General features: G+C 43.7%; 1 protein-coding gene across 1 annotated transcript in view; it reads right to left on the bottom strand.

Moving 5' to 3' along the window:
- Window positions 1-14,222, bottom strand: part of FGF13 (fibroblast growth factor 13) — a 55,513-nt gene extending 41,291 nt beyond the window's left edge. The window contains exons 1-3 of the mRNA XM_035541751.1: window positions 14,036-14,222; window positions 11,882-11,992; window positions 5,809-5,912 (exon numbers count right to left, since the gene is read on the bottom strand). Coding sequence (XP_035397644.1) covers window positions 5,809-5,912; window positions 11,882-11,992; window positions 14,036-14,222 — 402 coding nt within the window. The remainder of the gene's footprint in view (window positions 1-5,808; window positions 5,913-11,881; window positions 11,993-14,035) is intronic.
- Window positions 14,223-16,687: the final 2,465 nt, after the last annotated feature.

Below are 16,687 nucleotides of genomic sequence, written 5' to 3' on the forward strand. Positions count from 1 at the left end.
TTCCCATTTGCTGCAGCAGGTCTCTGATGCTCTGCTCAGTATTAAAATATGCACAAACTTCTCTTCTCTCCAATTCACCAAAACAATTCTTGAACGACTCTGAGAATTTAATCATGTTTCACGTTTTTTGGCTATGATCAACATGCACAATTCATACAGTATTTAATTTACGTGCAGGTAACAAACATATGACAATCTATTTATCATCAGAGGACAATGATAGCTGAATGCTGTCTTAGAGTAAATTATGTGTATAATACCCTGCACATAATTTTATCAAAGTGCTCCTTATAAACCCATGCTAACTCTCTACTGAGTGCATCAGACAAGAAATGGCAAAATTAAGTCATGTACAGAAGCTCTATTAACTCAAACGTATTGGGCATTGTAACAAAGCTAACAAAGGAAGCATAAACATCTCCATGGAGTACATTTCCTAATGCCCATCCTACAAAAAAGCTGAATGCCCTGAATTCCCAACAGATGAGCTGAAAGTCTGTGGGAGGGAGGGCAGACTGGATTCTGTCACACTTCCTCAGGGCAAAGGGCTGCTCGTAGACAGGGGCTCTGTCAACCTTAGCGAGCGGTCGCAGTGCAGTCCTGAGGGAGGAGATGGTAGAGCTGGTGCTTTGGACCCAACATGCAGATCCCAGGCACTGAAGGGGCTGCTTCAGGTGAGCAGCTGTGCGTCCTGGGGACTGGAGAGCTGGCAGCAGCAGAAGTGCACTGTGTCTGTCCCCATCTGCCCCCGAGGGCTTTGCTCAGCCCAGGGATGAGATGGGGAAAGGCGTTGTCCCACTGCCCCCCTCCATGGAGCACTGCTGGGGAACCAGGCATTTCAGGCAGCCCTTGTCCACACAAGGGGGAAAAGGAAAAGGCTGGGAAAGGGAAAGCCAAACTGGGGACCCCTTGAACGCACACTCTCCTCTACACCTGTCTGCCTGACCCAGCTACGAGAAGCTATAAGCTTACTCACGTATGACACTATTAAACCAGACACTTTGGCAAATCACAGGGTGAGGTGAAAAACACACTCTCGTCACAAGCTGAGTGGCACGGGCCCTGAGACTGGCCAGAAAGATGCAATGAACAGCACATCTATTTAATTTTACTTTTTGTGATGATGTATACAGGCTAAACGAGAACACAATTACATAAGCTGAAATACTCTATAGGAGAAATATGCACCTCATGGAAAACCATTAAATGATTTAAATGAAATAATGAAATAAACTCTGACGCGATAGTTTCTAGAAAATATGCAGATAGTTTTTCTTAGGCTATTCTTTGAAATTTCCTGCGATACAGGTTATGTTTCAACCTATGTAGAATTCAAACAGCACACTCAATTCTTTTCACCTAGTGCATATATGCCTTCCCTTTAATGAACTTCTCTCAGCTGCTGCTCTGTATCACCATGAGCCTTTTCTGTCAAATCACAATCACTTTAATGAGAAAGCAATAACTCTAGGACTACGTCTGACAAACAGATCCTTAAAATATTTTTCACTCTTTTGTGCAAGACAATGAAAAAAAAGACAAAAAAAAACACAAGAAATTCATAGGGTATGAAGCCAGAAAAACCTCAAGCTTAGCATATATTGTGGTCTTCTGAAAGATGTGGTTGTTCATAGAAAGAAAAATAAGATAAAATAAAAGCCATCCTAAAATACAAAAGGGCGTGATTCATTAAAGTGGTTACGTAAGATGACAGTGCCATAACACTGTTTAAGTCACCTTACAACAGCATGACAGTGGTGTAAGGAGGGGTAAATTAAAACCTGTGCTTTCATTTTCAAGGGATGCCCAAGTATCAAACAGCAGGAAGGGTTACAGCTTCAATAGCTCCCAAGGTCCCAACAAGGAAAATCGTAAGGGTGAGTTCAACTTGGGAGATGTAGCCAACACAGTTCCCCTTGACTTTGGTAGGAAACACGCTAGAGAAAAAAAATAATATGAAATGGGATGTTATTCTATGATATGAAGGCACATTTTCCAGCCAGTGTGGAGGGGAGGCATGCACTGCTTGGAGAGGCATGAGCAGTCACACAGCCAAGGTCACTTCCCGTCTCTGTACTCAAGGACGTGTAATGCATCTCTTATATATGTATTTTAATATATATACATAAATATATATATATATATGTGTGTGTATATATATTTTTTCCTTAGCTGAGTTGCTGTCTTGTCCCTGAGGAGCTTTTATCATTACATTAAAGACCTTATTTTTGCTCTAACTGACAGACGCCGCAAACTATCTATGAAGCCTGGCAGCCAACTACAGATATCTGTTCTCTGCAGATTTATCATACTTCAGTGATCCCCTCATGGGGCAAATTCACCTCATTCTTGAGTATAGTCACTGGATCAGAAGTAAGCCACACCGCAGATTGCCTTTGAGGACAGACACCTGAATCACCGTCCTGACAGACTGCTGGGGGAAAGGGGCGAGGCCAAAGGCAGAACTCATCAAGTTGGCAAACTGCATCCACAGATATTCTCTATCTGCCACCAACTGTAATGCATTGTGGCCAGGACATATTTTCTACATATGCAAGATACCCAGAATCACCTCAGTCAATTCTGTTGCTGCACAGTTCAAAACTAAAAAATATACCACAAGGAACAAAGCACAAGAATTCACTACAATCTGTCAAAGGAAAAGGAGCTGTGATTTAGCAATGTGGTTTAGTGCAAGATACACATGGAAATGGGACACCTGGTATATCAGTCCTAACGTCTACGTTTTCCTGGGTGAGTATGGGAAAGCACTTAGCTGAGCCTCCGTTTATCCTCGGTACGCCAGATGACTTATTTACCTATCTACCAGAGGGGTAATTGCCAGGGACTTAATGGCCTCTTTATCAGGCGCAGTGTTTTGGAGGTGTTTCAGGCTGAAAGGCACTATTGAGAGCGAGGCACAGACAGTGGCACAGGGCAAGGAACAGGCACAGCATGTTAGCAGGGTGTTTTTCAAGTGGTTTGCCAAATGAATATGTAACCTCCTGAAGGAAACCTTGCAGACACAAACACAACTGAAGTTTTAGAGTTGCAATAAAACTGAAAGCATGTGATCATGACATAGACCGCAGTATCGTCTCTCCCTATTACATTGTATCATCAATGCTAATTTGATTTCTCTCTGAAAACAGTGCAACTATCCATTATAGTTATCCACAATTGTAGTACCTTTCTATTTTTCCCTGTGTTCTTGCTTCAAGAGTTTGTCAGTGTTTTATGGGAGTTTTGCTGCTGATCAGTCCCGTGTTGCCATCTGCCTGCTCCTGACAAATCCCGTTCAGGAACACCTCCCTGTAGGGGCTTGGAAAGCCTCAGGATGTGTAGACGGATGTCATTTACTTGAGCTGATCTTTTCCCCAGGCTCCCTATTGCCATCCCTTGAACAGGTGAGTGTTCAGCTGGTATAAATCAGCTGAGCTCTCTTGGGACTCATTTACATCAACCAAGAATCCAGCCCAAAATATAGAGCTAATTTCTCAGGTAACAGACTGTCAGACTGTATGCCTTGCTGAAAAGACCATTATCAGCAAAGGAAGGGCTAGAACCACTTAAAAAGTGGTGCTGGAGCTGCAATTCTGGAAACCTGTTCACATAGCAGGTGAAGGAGGGGGCAGAGGCTCCTCACCAGCCCCTGTCCATTCTCAGGGACATCAACAGAGCTGTGAGCTAGGTTTTGCCTTTCAAGCCAAGAGAGTGCCTAGCAATTATTGTAAAATAATAACAAAAAAAACACAACCCAAACAGAAGTCACCAGCTGATAAAACCAAGATTACTGAGAATGTGAGTGGAAGCTTTATTTGGAAAAGTAGTTTCACATTAAATGAATGCCTGTCTTTGTGAAAGAGCATTTAAAAATATGAATTTGGGACACAGCAACACTCCAGTTGTCTTATTAGGGCCTTGACAAGCCTATCAGGTTCAAGAAGAATATATGAATAAATACAGGAAAATATAGCTGCCTAATAAAGAAACAAGAACGACCATTATTAATAAGGGGAAAATAGAGGGATGTCACCAGTTAATTTTGCAATAGCACTAACTGTTAACTTCACAGATAATAAAGGATTCAGTGAAGACACCGTTCATGGTAACATATGAGAACACAAAGAACTACCTCTAACCAATGCAAATGCCAACAATGACAACCCAAATGAGTCTCCAAGGTCAGCCTAAGGTGCCTACATGCCCATCAGACTAAAAGCTGGACTTCGTCAAAAAAAGTTATGTTCTGCTACAACCTCCGCACATCTAGGGATACTAGAAGTGATGGTCCCTTTGTCTTTATGTCTCAAAGTGAGGAGTTACTACTGCATTGTAGGTCTGAATTTGTCTGTATCCCATTTTCTGCATCGTGGCAAAAATTTTTGCACCTTTGCAAAAATAGATCCGACTCTTCCAGCGTGTATCTTTCAATGAAAGATCTTCTCTACTCAAACCTAGCACATTCACTGTGCACAACGACAGAATTTCACTTTATTGTACAAATCACTCTATCCTACCCCAACCCACAATTCAAGAGGTAACATTCACAGAGGCAGAACGGAGCCGGCAGAAGCCCGCACGGCACAGAGTGCTATCGGTGAGGGTGCAACCAGAAAGAAGCACGGCTGAGGATGCTAATGTAAATGAAAGCACACAGTGCAGCCAAAGGTACATTTGCAGTGCAAATGTAAATGGTACCGCGCAGTCAAAGGACCGTGACTACACAGGATTAAGGGGGCTTTGCATGATCTGGCTGTGTGGCTACAGCCCCACAAACGGATCTGTGGATTAACCACGTTGAGCAAATAGCCAGAGCAAAAAGGGAAGTGGAGTATGATGCCGCTCACTGAAATTTTACTTTGTCCCAAAGCGTATCCACCTCTAATTTGCTTTTGCAGATACAAGAGGAAAAATACGCAAAGCTCGTCCCTTGTCCCAGCTGTCAGGATTCCAAAACAAATGAGAGATTTGAATAAGTTTATTTAATTGTTATCAGTATTAAAGGCACCTTAAGGGAATTGTTCTTAAAAGAGAGTAATTTGTGGTAGATAATAAATTACATTTTCCTCTATTTTCTTCCCTGGGAAAAATCTATTAAGACTTTATAATTAAAACACCTAAACATGGTTCAGCTAAATGCTTTTAATTGAAAAATGGTCTATTTTTAAAAACATCTTTTTTTTTTTATTCATGAAAACAGTGTTTGCTCTCTTGAAAAACGTCAAGGAAAATTATTAACTGACATTCTTGATCAAAACTGCTAAATGAAACATTTCTTTACTCGTGCAGAATCTTGAAGCCCTAAGACTTTAACACTTAATTCCATTTCTATTTGAAAACTTCAGCCAAACAACAACAAAAAAATTACTTTCTCTAATCCCTTTTAATAACAGCAATAGAGATTATTTTGGAAGATATAAAACATGTTCAGGCACGCGTGTGATTCACCAAGTTGTCCTTTTTCCTCTCTACCCCTCACAGATTAGAGTAATCAATCCCCAGTGACCAAGGGAGAGCCTCATGTGTGTTTTTGTGGGTTTTGTTCTTTTTTAAAAAATATTATTTATTTCACACTTCAGGATCATTAGTTTGGATCAAAGGCACCACAATTTGATTCCATACATTTACATATATTTATAATGAGAAAAAAAAAAAAAAGCTAAACCAGAATATCACCACTTCATTTAATTCACTGTCAAATCCTATCACTATGGGTTATAATTGGATTCTTTGGAACAACAACTTATTCATTTATAAAGATCTTATCAGCATTTAAGTGAGAGAAAAATTCATATGTTTACTTACTGATGTGTATAGGTATCCTTCACTGTTCATTGCCAGATACAATTTTGTTTGAACCCCCTGAATCGCCACCACTCGTAAACCCACAGGTATGAGGTTAAACAAAGCTAGGAGAGAAAGCATATGGAAAGCAAAATTAATCCTTTAAAGTATGCAGATTAGATAGAGAATTAAGCCATAATTACTAGAACCAAATAAAACACGTCCATTCATGCATATATTAATTTCTGTGAGCGCTACGGAACAATACTGCTACTTTGTCTTATATAGACATGTCTACCAATAGCTCAGAAATTATCTACAGAGGATGATCAGCATATTTGCCCCCTTCTGAAGATGGTAAATTGGAGGTACTGAGAGATGAAATAACTCATCTGCCTCATGAGCAGAATTCAGATTCTGCTGGAATTGAATAAAAATTAAATTAAATTAAATTTATTTTTTCTGGTAATAAATGTGGGGGAAAAAAAGAAAAAAAGACCCCAAATTTTTCAAGATGATTTTATTTTTTTTTTCAAATTAAGATCAAATTCTGTAAATGTTTTTTGAACAAAAAGGAGAAGCAAAATGAAAATCAGAAAAGTTAAAACCCTTCATTAACATCCCAAAACACCTTGGTTTAGTTTGGTCTTTTTGAGAGGAGAATGGTTTTGAATAAACAGGGTTAAATAACCTCTAAACTCAACGAAATGATAGCATATTCTTTAGATCAAGCCCTAAATCTGTCTCCTCAAAGTTGAGCTGCTTTGAGTGTTCTGCTTGCATTTATGCTTGTATACACACTAATAGTGGCAGTATTTATAAGCAGAGAAACCTCTCTTCAAAAAAAAAAAAAAGATACTGATTTGTAAAGCGGCAAATTAATAAAATAAGCAAAGTTCTGCCAACGTTTAGACTTTTAACTGTGTTAAAAGTCTTTTTAACTGTGTTAAAAGTGAACACAAGTAATAATGAGTTGAATATTGTGTTCTGCGTTTCGTATGGTGGTCTCAGCACCAAGCCTGCCGGCGTTCAAGCAGCGTTTGGACAGCGCTCTCAGACACAGGGTCTGATTTTTGTGTGGTCCTGCGCAGACCCAGGAGTTGGACTCGATGATCTTGGTGGGTCCCTTCCAACTCGTGATATTCTATGACATGTAGGATTAAAATAAAAAGGAGAAGTTAAGAAAGATTTCAAGCACTGTTATCATAACCCAAAACATCTCCTTCCAGACTGCTGCGTAAGTGCAGAGGTAGGGTGAAGCAATGCCAAACTGGCTCTTATTTCCAATGGTCTATTATTTGGCTATAGAACTCCAGCCTGCTTCAGGCTGAACTTTGGTATTTAAGGGCACTACATGAAGCCAATTTAAAACTGAATTATGAATTTGAAATATTTTTATTATTTTCCAAAAGAATTATGACCCATTATAAATACTTTTTTCAGCCTGGCAACCCTGATAATTGTCATATTTAATTAAAAGAAAATTCATAGCCTGCCCGTGTTTAGTACAGATCCTTAATTCTGAGTGTGGGGTTGTCAAAAATGTATCAAAACAGGAAAGCACAAATATATGCACGTCCTACCTCAACAAAGGCATAGCCAGAAGTTAAGACTGTGCCCTGGGGATGAAGAGCTAATTTCTGGTGAAAACACTCTCTGCTCAGTCAACCAGTTGGACCTCCCTGTGCTGCCCTGGGTTTACCTGAGAATCCCAGCCCCACGGGGCAGTGAAGATGGGGGTGCCGTGGTGAAAAAGGGGTAACACGGGCTCCTGGAGGACGGAGCCTGCCTGGCTGTCCTGGCACACGACAAACTACGGTTGCTCTGCTCTGAGCTCAGGGCGCCTTTGAGCACTGGATTTCCTACTCTCTGCTTTTTCTACAATGGTTATATGTAGCAGACCAGGTGGAAATATGCAGAACTAATAAATGCAGGAGATCTTAAAGACACATCTATGTTTTTCTTTCCCCTTCATATACACAAATGTACATGCAGACACACACAGGCACACAGCCCCTACTCACACTCGCCTGCAAGCACAAAATCAGCAGGAATGGCTTTCTCTTCACTAAAACAAAATCTCTTAGTTCTGTGCAGTTTTAGCAAACAAAATGTAGACTTTCACTAAGGAAAATGCTCAGCTATGGATTTCTCATTCTTTCTATCAAATGTTGAATTTATCTGTGGGAGAAAATATTCCATCTGACTCAGAGAACACTCCCTAGGAGAGCCCAGTTTTGCAGTTCAACCCTCAACAAGCAGCATCTGATCTCCATTTATGCAGGAGAGCACAACTTAAAGCTCAGTATCCAAGCAGAACCTGGAGATCTCTTTAAAGATGCTCTTTTAAATGGTGTTCTTATGAGTAGGACAAGCAAGGGTATAAGTATGGGCTGTACTGCAAATAGTGCTACCAACCTGCCAGTAGATCAGCTGAGGACAGGGCAAAGCCTAGGTCAGTCAAGAAGATAGAGCTTGCAGCCACAAGACACCGAGACAGGCTTTACTGAGCAATTCTTGGCTGTGCTACGCTTGGCAAAGTGAGCAGAGACAGGATGCTGAGCGAGGGCTGGGGGACTTGCTGCGCCGGGTGCTCAGCTGCTCTCCTCCGCAGCTGAGCATGTTTTCCTGCCATAAACGTACATGCTCTATTTTGAGGCAAGGCGAGGGGTGGGCACACTCAGAAGCTGGTGTAGATGCTGGTGGGATTGGCAGCTGCTAGGGCACAGACTATGGGAAGCTGCAAAAAGGGCTGCTGGGGGAGTAACACTGTCTCTGCATCATGGCCAAGAGCAGAGCTGCGCAGCATCCTTCTCCATGAGCACCCACCGCCACAGGCAACAGGCATGAGAATCTACCACGTTTCTAGTAGTTGACCCTCATGGGGGTGGATAGGACGGAAAGAGTGGCAACAAAACCATGGGAAAATAAATTGGTTGCTACTATGATCAGTTTGCATTAGCATGAAACAATGCAGTTATGTGCATCCTAGCCTTTTCCTATGACATTTGCACTGTGTAAAATAAGGACATAATATCCATCATAATGAAAAACGTGGTGATGCCTAAGGGAGAGATGATCTTTGCTACGGCCATTGTGCAATACAAGCTGACATAGAATTAGAGCTGCAAAATAGAGGCACTGGGTCACAGCTGGATTTATTAACATATACATTGCTGTGACATCTGCGTCGTCCTTGGCTTGGCCACCTGGACTTTCATATACCTTCAGCAGGGTGTTGCGTCCTATATTTCCCTACTATATAAGTCCTCAAATCTCTTTGTCTTGCCAAAATTGGGGAATAAATTCTGCCTTGATTTAAAACCTTACCCTATTTAACACGTTAAATGAGGCAGAATCTAGTTCTCAGCCAGGAAATCCCTTCCACGAGGCACCTCCTCAAATTACATGGACTCTTGGCTAAAAATGAGGTCTGGTGAGCTCTACAGCTCCTCGCCCCTATGTTTCAGTTCTTGCCTACACTGTGCTCCAAAATCTGAGCTTTCTTTTAAACTCCTTGCAGTTGTGGATGCGACCTTGTTTTTGTGAACCATGTGTGAAACAGTGGGTTTGCAGAGATCGAAATAATTGATTGCAAGTCAGGAGCCAAAGGACATCCTCAGGCAAACTTCCCACTAGCTCTCAGTAGCAAATGATGGCAAAGGTGGATTCCTGGGCCCAGGCTGTCCGGAGCCTGAAACAGGGGACACGAGCTCTCCCCACCCCTGCAATGAATGCGGAAGGCAAATGCTGACATTGAAACAAGGAGACCAGGCAGACTATCACTTTAGTTTGCTCTAAAAGTTGCAGTTGCAGAGCCCCAACGCTGTGCAGCCACTTTGCTGGCCACAGCTGAATTTGAGGGTGTTCCCCTTGTTAAGGGGAGTTTTAATTATCTCACTACAGTGCAAAGCAAATGGTCATAGAGCAAATGTTTGGTGAAGATGACAGAAGAGAACGGCAATGACATCCTTTAGGGATGTAAAGAAGAAGAGAACAAGCAGAGCAGGGGTCCTCTTCAATGTCGAAGAGGCTACAGCTTCTGTGGCTCTCCTGTGGTGCACAGAGATGGGGCAAAGAAGAGATCTCTCTCCAGAAATCAGAAGAAATTATTTTAGAGGGCCTGATCCACCTAATATTCACTTGAGCATGGATTTAGGGGAAGCCCGTTATGTGGTCTCTGATCCCCAGCAAAAATCAGTCTCTCTTAAAAATGTCATTGAAAAAATGTTGCCATTAGAATAAGTTCAGGACTACAGGACATTCAGGTCTATACATTTATCTTACCAAAAAAAAAAAAAAGAGGAATATATGCAAAAGCATGTGTTTTTTAATGACAAAAACTCTCCTATGTTTGAACACTTGGATATTGCAGCCCAGCTGCCACCATTTCTGGGCACCATCATGTTTAAGCGTTCAGCATTTTGGAAGGTTGGTGTCCAGAAACCAGAGTTTTATATGATTTGCTTTGTAATCTGTCAAGTTATGGTAAATCTAAGGACACAATGAAAATAAAAATATCTCAGAAACAGACACATTCATATGAATGTCAAAAAGGACAGGCTGCCATAAATTTTATCTCATTTAGAGTGTTAGAATCCCTACGAGAGGAATTCCATGTAAAATATTTGAATGAAAAATCCCTCCAAAAATAGGATGGAATTTCACATATTTTCTCTGGTACACTAGAAGTTTATAACAATAGCATGCACTGATGGAGAAAGTAAGGTTTGCCTATATTTTCTTCTTTTTATTTTTAAAGATGAGTACCAAATTACCCTGAAATCCTGAACCATCTGTACTGATCAGAAGAGTTTTAAAATCATAAATATCAAATAATTCACTTGAAAGAAAATCAGTATTTATGATCCATAAGGGTCATTCTTAGTGTAGATTTTGTGCCTGCACAGAGGAGAAATCAGTAAAATGGCAGAATCCTCTCAGCACCGCACTGATCTGGTTTTCGTGCCACCTTCTCCGTGAGCGAGGACCTGGAGCCAGACCTCAGGTGTCCCTACGGACGCTATGCTTGCGCTCTGCCCTAGGGCCAGCACCTTCAGTGGCTGCAGAGGAGACCTCCAGCAGCGTAAGAGGTTCCTTCTGTCACTCAGAAGCAAATACAGGGATGTAAAAGGATTAAAGAGGGAGCGTGAACAAGTGATCGGACAAGTAAGATACGGTACTTCCTACTGCATCCAGCACTTATTCAGCCATATTCGAGTGCACTATAAAAATGAAATGATGCTTCTCCAGCAAGTGCTTTTCATATTAAAAAGATATCATTTAAATCAGTACTTTTTAGTAATTAAAGATGTTTGTAAAAAGGAAGGTCTGCCTGTTTATTCCCTGGTTTGTTGATCAAGTGGCCTGAAATACCTTCTCAAACTCCTTTTCCTCCTAACTTCTTCTTTCAGAATGGAAACTTAGTTTAAGCTAAACAGTAAAGATGTGTGAAACATTTAAACATTTTATTTAAATACATAAATTCTACTCTCTAGTCATCTCTTCCTGTTTTCTATTAATTGTTAAAATTGTTAAATAAACAGATAGATAGAAAACCACAGCTTTTTTTTTTTTTTTTTCCTCAGAAAAGCTGGGGGAAAACTGGTTGGAAGCTGAAGGTATAATTAAGTTTAGAAGGGGTAAAAAAATAAGAAATGTGAACTTTAAAATGATGATGAACTCACATTATGTGAGATAACACAGCTCTGTTTGAATGAATGCCTGCTTCAGAGTGGAGATAGCGTTATTCTATTTCAGGCACTCTGAGTAGGCGAGCAAATTTTCCCAGTTGAAAAAAAAATCTAATAAAATCCAAAGGACAGCAATGAACTTCTCTAGATTACCATGGAGATAACATTTGCTTTGTTTGTCATGTGTGTCATCATTACTTTCTCTAGTTCATTATTTCTATAAGTGATTTTTATTTGCATTTCTGTCAGACCCAGTAAGTCTGAAAGACTACTGCGTTGTGAGCACAGCGTTAATGCTGCTTCCACTCAGTCATTCTAGGACAACACGTTTTGATGGACCTATATGGGAAGAATGAGACACCACAATTCACAAACACACCAGTTATTCTCATGTCACTTACTATAACTACTGTCCTCCTCTTTTGTTCCATCAATTGTTCCATCTGCTTGCAACTGCAAGTGGTATCCTTGCCTGCTGTATAGCTTTGTTACTATACCTTTAAGCTGAGGCTCTGTAAAAAAAACAATAGTGAAATTAATGTGGGAAATCCTGATGTGCCATTCCAACCGAGCAGGAAGCTAAAAACAAATCTCCTGGTTTCTTCTCAAGGCTGAGATATCAAAAAAGATTGAAAACAAGAACAGGGCAACCAGCTTTGCAACGCTTTTCATTAGGGTGAGATCAAATCCGTGCCTATAAAATAAATTGCCAAAATGATTAAATGCCACTTTCTATTGTAATGTAGGCACCACATTAAAATCTGCTTCCAGTGAATACAAATTCCAACAGTGTGCTGCTTGGCCTCAGGAGTTCAGCCCTATCTCATTTAAGATTAGAAATGAGTTGGCAAAGAGTGCGTTCTGCTTTTTAAAAAGGTGTGATTTCTTACATGGAGAGTAAAAAGAGGACTACTATGATAGCACTAATAAGAGCTGTAGTGACAGCTGAGAGCCTAAATATATAGCAGCAAACGTTTACCACAGGAACTGCTGCAGCTCTAATAAACAAACCCCCAGTCCTCACTGCTCCGAAGAGTACAGAGCATCCAAAGTGATAAACTACTCAATGAACATATGGAAAATGGAGGGGGGAACCCTGAAATCCAGCAATGTGTGGAACTGCAAAATAAATATTACCATAAGGATTGAGGTAATTACCTCATCAGCTAGAAGAAGAAAGATCAAAACAACACATACTTTGGATAGATTTTTTTTTTTTTCCATAACAATTCTCATATTCACAGTTAGAAAGGAAAATATCTCTAATGGTTTCAGATCGTTCTAGACCAAACCAGGATTTGCTGTCAAGATTTAAAACATCTAGGTAATGCACCAGGAGTAATTCGGGGGGGGGGGGGGGGGGGGGGGGGGGGGGAGGGAGAGAAAAAAAAAGGTCTACTGCCACTGAATCCCAATGACATCTGCATTGTAGTCATTTCACACAATTATGCTTGTCAGGAGGTGATGCATTCTCTGCATCTCTGCAGCTCACTCCACAACAATTTACTTAATTCAGAGATTGGGAAGATATCACGTATCATGCCCAACTTCCAATGTCTGAATAAGACTCGTGTTTGTAATCACAGATATTAGGGAGCTCTGTTACTGTTCTTCATTTTAGTAGGAGCTGAAGGGAAAAGCTTATAATAGTTTACAAAAGTATATTACTTCCTATTAGCCACCTTTAATAAGGGTACCGATGGATGCAGAATTCTTATTTACCAACTAATCTTACAAGAAATTAATGCAACCACAACTTTGGCTTCTTAACCATCCAAAAGCTGTTTGTAAACTGCAAGCAAGGCACGTCTTCAGTGGCTGGTGAGAAAGGCAGACAGGTTAAGTGGCTAACGGCATCAATGTTTCAGCACAGCAAAGCGATAGCAACACTACCAGAGGGTTTTGCTCCTCCCATGTACAAAAAAAAACAACCCTCAGATCAGGGACTGAGCCTTCATGCCTGGTCTTTTGCACCTCTGACACAGAGAGGATCGTGTCTGCAGGCAGCTGCATCTATGAGATTCCTAGAAAGGAACAGGGCGCTGAGGCAAAACTCTGGAAGGCATCAGCAAAAGCAAAAAGCTTCTTCTGCAATCAGCAAATAAAGCAAGGCACTGGCATTCTGCGAAGCAGGAAGACAAAAACAGAGCTCTAGACTGCCAAGTTATTTAACATACAGCTAAAGGAGGTGTGTGTGGGGGGGAACTTCCCCTGCTAAAATCTCCCCCACAAATAAATCACGTGTGTTTGTAGACGTACAGGCGTAACAGAGAGACAGACTACTGAACTGCCACTGCTACTGTGTGGGTGCACGCAGGTGTGCAAGTGAGGCAGAAAGCCATGGTGTGTGCTACCCAAATAAATCAGATGAACACAATCAGGGAGAGGACTAGCATACGGCACCCATGCCTGTCGGATCATACAAGCCAGGGGTGACCTGTAAGTTCATTTTACCAGCCCTGAGACATTGGTCTCCCTTTCCCCACAACTGATGCACACCCCAGTTTGCATTAAATAAAACAAAACAACCCCCCAAACACATAACCCTTGCCAACCTGGTCGCCTTCTTCGCCTTTTCTTGGAGCCAAAGAGTTTGACCCTGGAAAACACATTCAACTTGTTCTTGTCGCAGCTTCCCTTGCTCTTGCTGGGGCTGTTGACACACTTACAGGCATTGGACTTCTCCCGCTCCCTGGCTTGTCTCTTCTGGCGGATCAGGGAGCTGGCGATGGCTGCAGCCATGGCCGCCACCGCCCCGGCGCCACCGGCGGGTCAGGCACGCAGGGTCTGCTGGCCGGCCACGGGTGCCACGGCCAGCATGCTGCTCGGCTGTCCCCAGTGCCGGGGCCGCTGCTGGGTGTCTTGGCCAATGCCACCCACCTCCAACCGGCTTGGAGCCTGGGAGGCACCAGCGCCTCGGGTCGGGATGCAACAGTTTAGGTCAAAATGGTTTTGTCGGCTGGGATTTTCCCCTTTCGATTTTCTGGTGCCTTTTTTTTTTTTTTTTTTTTTTTATTCCTCCCAACTTCTGACAGAGGAAAGTTTGCAGGCAGAGGTGAGCGCTTCTACGGAGATCAAACAGGCGATTTGCAAGACATCCCTCTGAGCTTCTCCAGACGCGCTATTCACATGCGGACACGGCACATCCACTTGGTGCAAGATCATTGCATCTCTCCTAGCCCCAATTTCTCCAGTTAACTTTTCTCCCCACCCAGCCCCTCCCCATTCAAATCCCAGCAAACACCTGTTAGACTCCAAGCAGGGTCTGTCCTGTTGCAGGGGTTTTCTGGATCCTTTTTCCTCCTCTCTCTCTCTCAAAGAAGAGATGCGAAGCAAGCGGCGATGGAGACACCGGGAGGAGGTGCTGATGCCTGGAGCCTTGGCTGCTTGCTGCCAAATGCCTCGGGAAGCCTCTTCTCCTCCGCTCCTTACAGGTGCCGCTGCCAGCGCAGCCTCCCCTCCACGGATGCTTTCGGCTTTTGCACTGCAACACTTGTCACCAGGCGGTAAACAGCCAGAGCTCCCCTGACACCCCCGGTCGCCGGCAGCTCGGCGCTGATGCTGCAGCAGCCGTAGTCCTCAGGCAGCAGATGCACGCACTCGCGCACACCCCACGAGCTGTGCGCTGGCTACCGAAATGAGGCGACGCAGCAAGCAAGCCCCTTATCGCCACCCTCCCCTCCTCCTCCACCTCCTCCTCTCCTTCTCTCAGGCTCTTTGTGCGGGGAGGTGCAGCGGGGGCCCCGGAGCTGAGGGTGGGCTGCGGGAGCTGGCGCACCGCGGCTGCTGGCCCTGGCTGTCCCCAGGGGGCTGTGGGTACCTGGCGGTGACAGAGCCGCCTCCCGGGGAGGCGCAGACACCCAAACAAACGTGACCGTGCTGAGCAAATAGCTGGCACCAGGTTTTCGATAGGGGAGGACACCTGGCTGGCACCAGCCCCAGCTTCCCCCCCCAGTCCTGCCAGGGAGGGTCCCCTCTGCCCCGCTGGTTTATTGGAGGCTCTTCGGTTCCCTCCTTTCCTCCCCCCTCACACCTTCTCCCAGCTCCAGTCCACCAACAGGGACTCAGAGAGGGCAATTCCCTTGTCACTGCAACGTTCTCCCTCGTCCCTTTGTCCCCCTCGCAGGGCTTCTGTATCCCCTGGGGGCTGTGGCACAGTGCGGGGACCTGGGCAGAGAGAAGCAGCAGTGCCTGGAGACTAGGAGCAGAGCCTGGTGACACACCTGGCCACCCCGCCATGGTTAATGCCCTGCAGGGCGGACACCAGCCCCTGCACACATCTGTGGCCCAGGATGCAAGAAGCAGGAGGTCCTGGGGGTCTCCTTGCAGCATCCCCCTCCCTGCTTTTCAGCATGCTTTCAATGGCTGGAGCCTAAAATAAAGGCAATTCAGGCTAGAAACAAAACAGAGATTTGCAACCCAGATGGCAAGCAACACTTGAAACAATTAGTACCTGAGGCAGAGGGGATTTGCAAACCCTTGCAGGGTTGAGGCAGGGTGGGATGTCCTGGGAGGGGGAGGCTGAGGACTGAATCCTTGCAGGATTTGAGCTCTGCAGGGCCACAATGGCAAAGGGCTTCCACCAGACAAGCCCAGAACTGCAACGTGTGCGCCCTGGCCCAAACCCAGGGCCCCCCTGTGGCTAATCAAAAGCAGACTGATGCAGACAGGTCCATGGGACAGCGTGGAATCTCAGGTGTGATTTCAGACTCAGACAGGCATCACAGGACACCTGCCCCTCCTGCCCCTTCTTTCTCTCCTCCACACACCCCTGGCAAAGCCACGTGCTTCTCTCCTCCCTCTCCAGGCACACACACTGTGGTCCCAGGCACCCACAGTGGAAACTGTGCCACCAAATACTGAAGCACCATTCACTGTACCTTTGCAAACACTACAGTCCTTCCCCGGATTAGAAACAGCTCGTGACAGGTGCCAATCTGTTTCCTCCAACTGGGAACTCCTGCCCAGTAAAACAAGTTGCATGGCCTGGCCTTAATAACAGAAACATCCATAGTGCACAAGTTTTAACACGATGTTGGATTGAATGTACATGTGCCATCACAGCCTGAGACCTTGACAGCTAACTCTGTGTATTGAATGTGGCAGCCCTGCATCCCTGTCTGCAATGCCTCTCTTCTGCATGAGATACATGTATACATATACACTGACACGCATAGGTATATTCATACCCTCACTTACCTTTACAT

This window comes from Cygnus atratus, chromosome 13 (assembly GCF_013377495.2).
Source record: "Cygnus atratus isolate AKBS03 ecotype Queensland, Australia chromosome 13, CAtr_DNAZoo_HiC_assembly, whole genome shotgun sequence".
In the NCBI taxonomy this organism is placed as follows: Eukaryota; Metazoa; Chordata; class Aves; order Anseriformes; family Anatidae; genus Cygnus; species Cygnus atratus.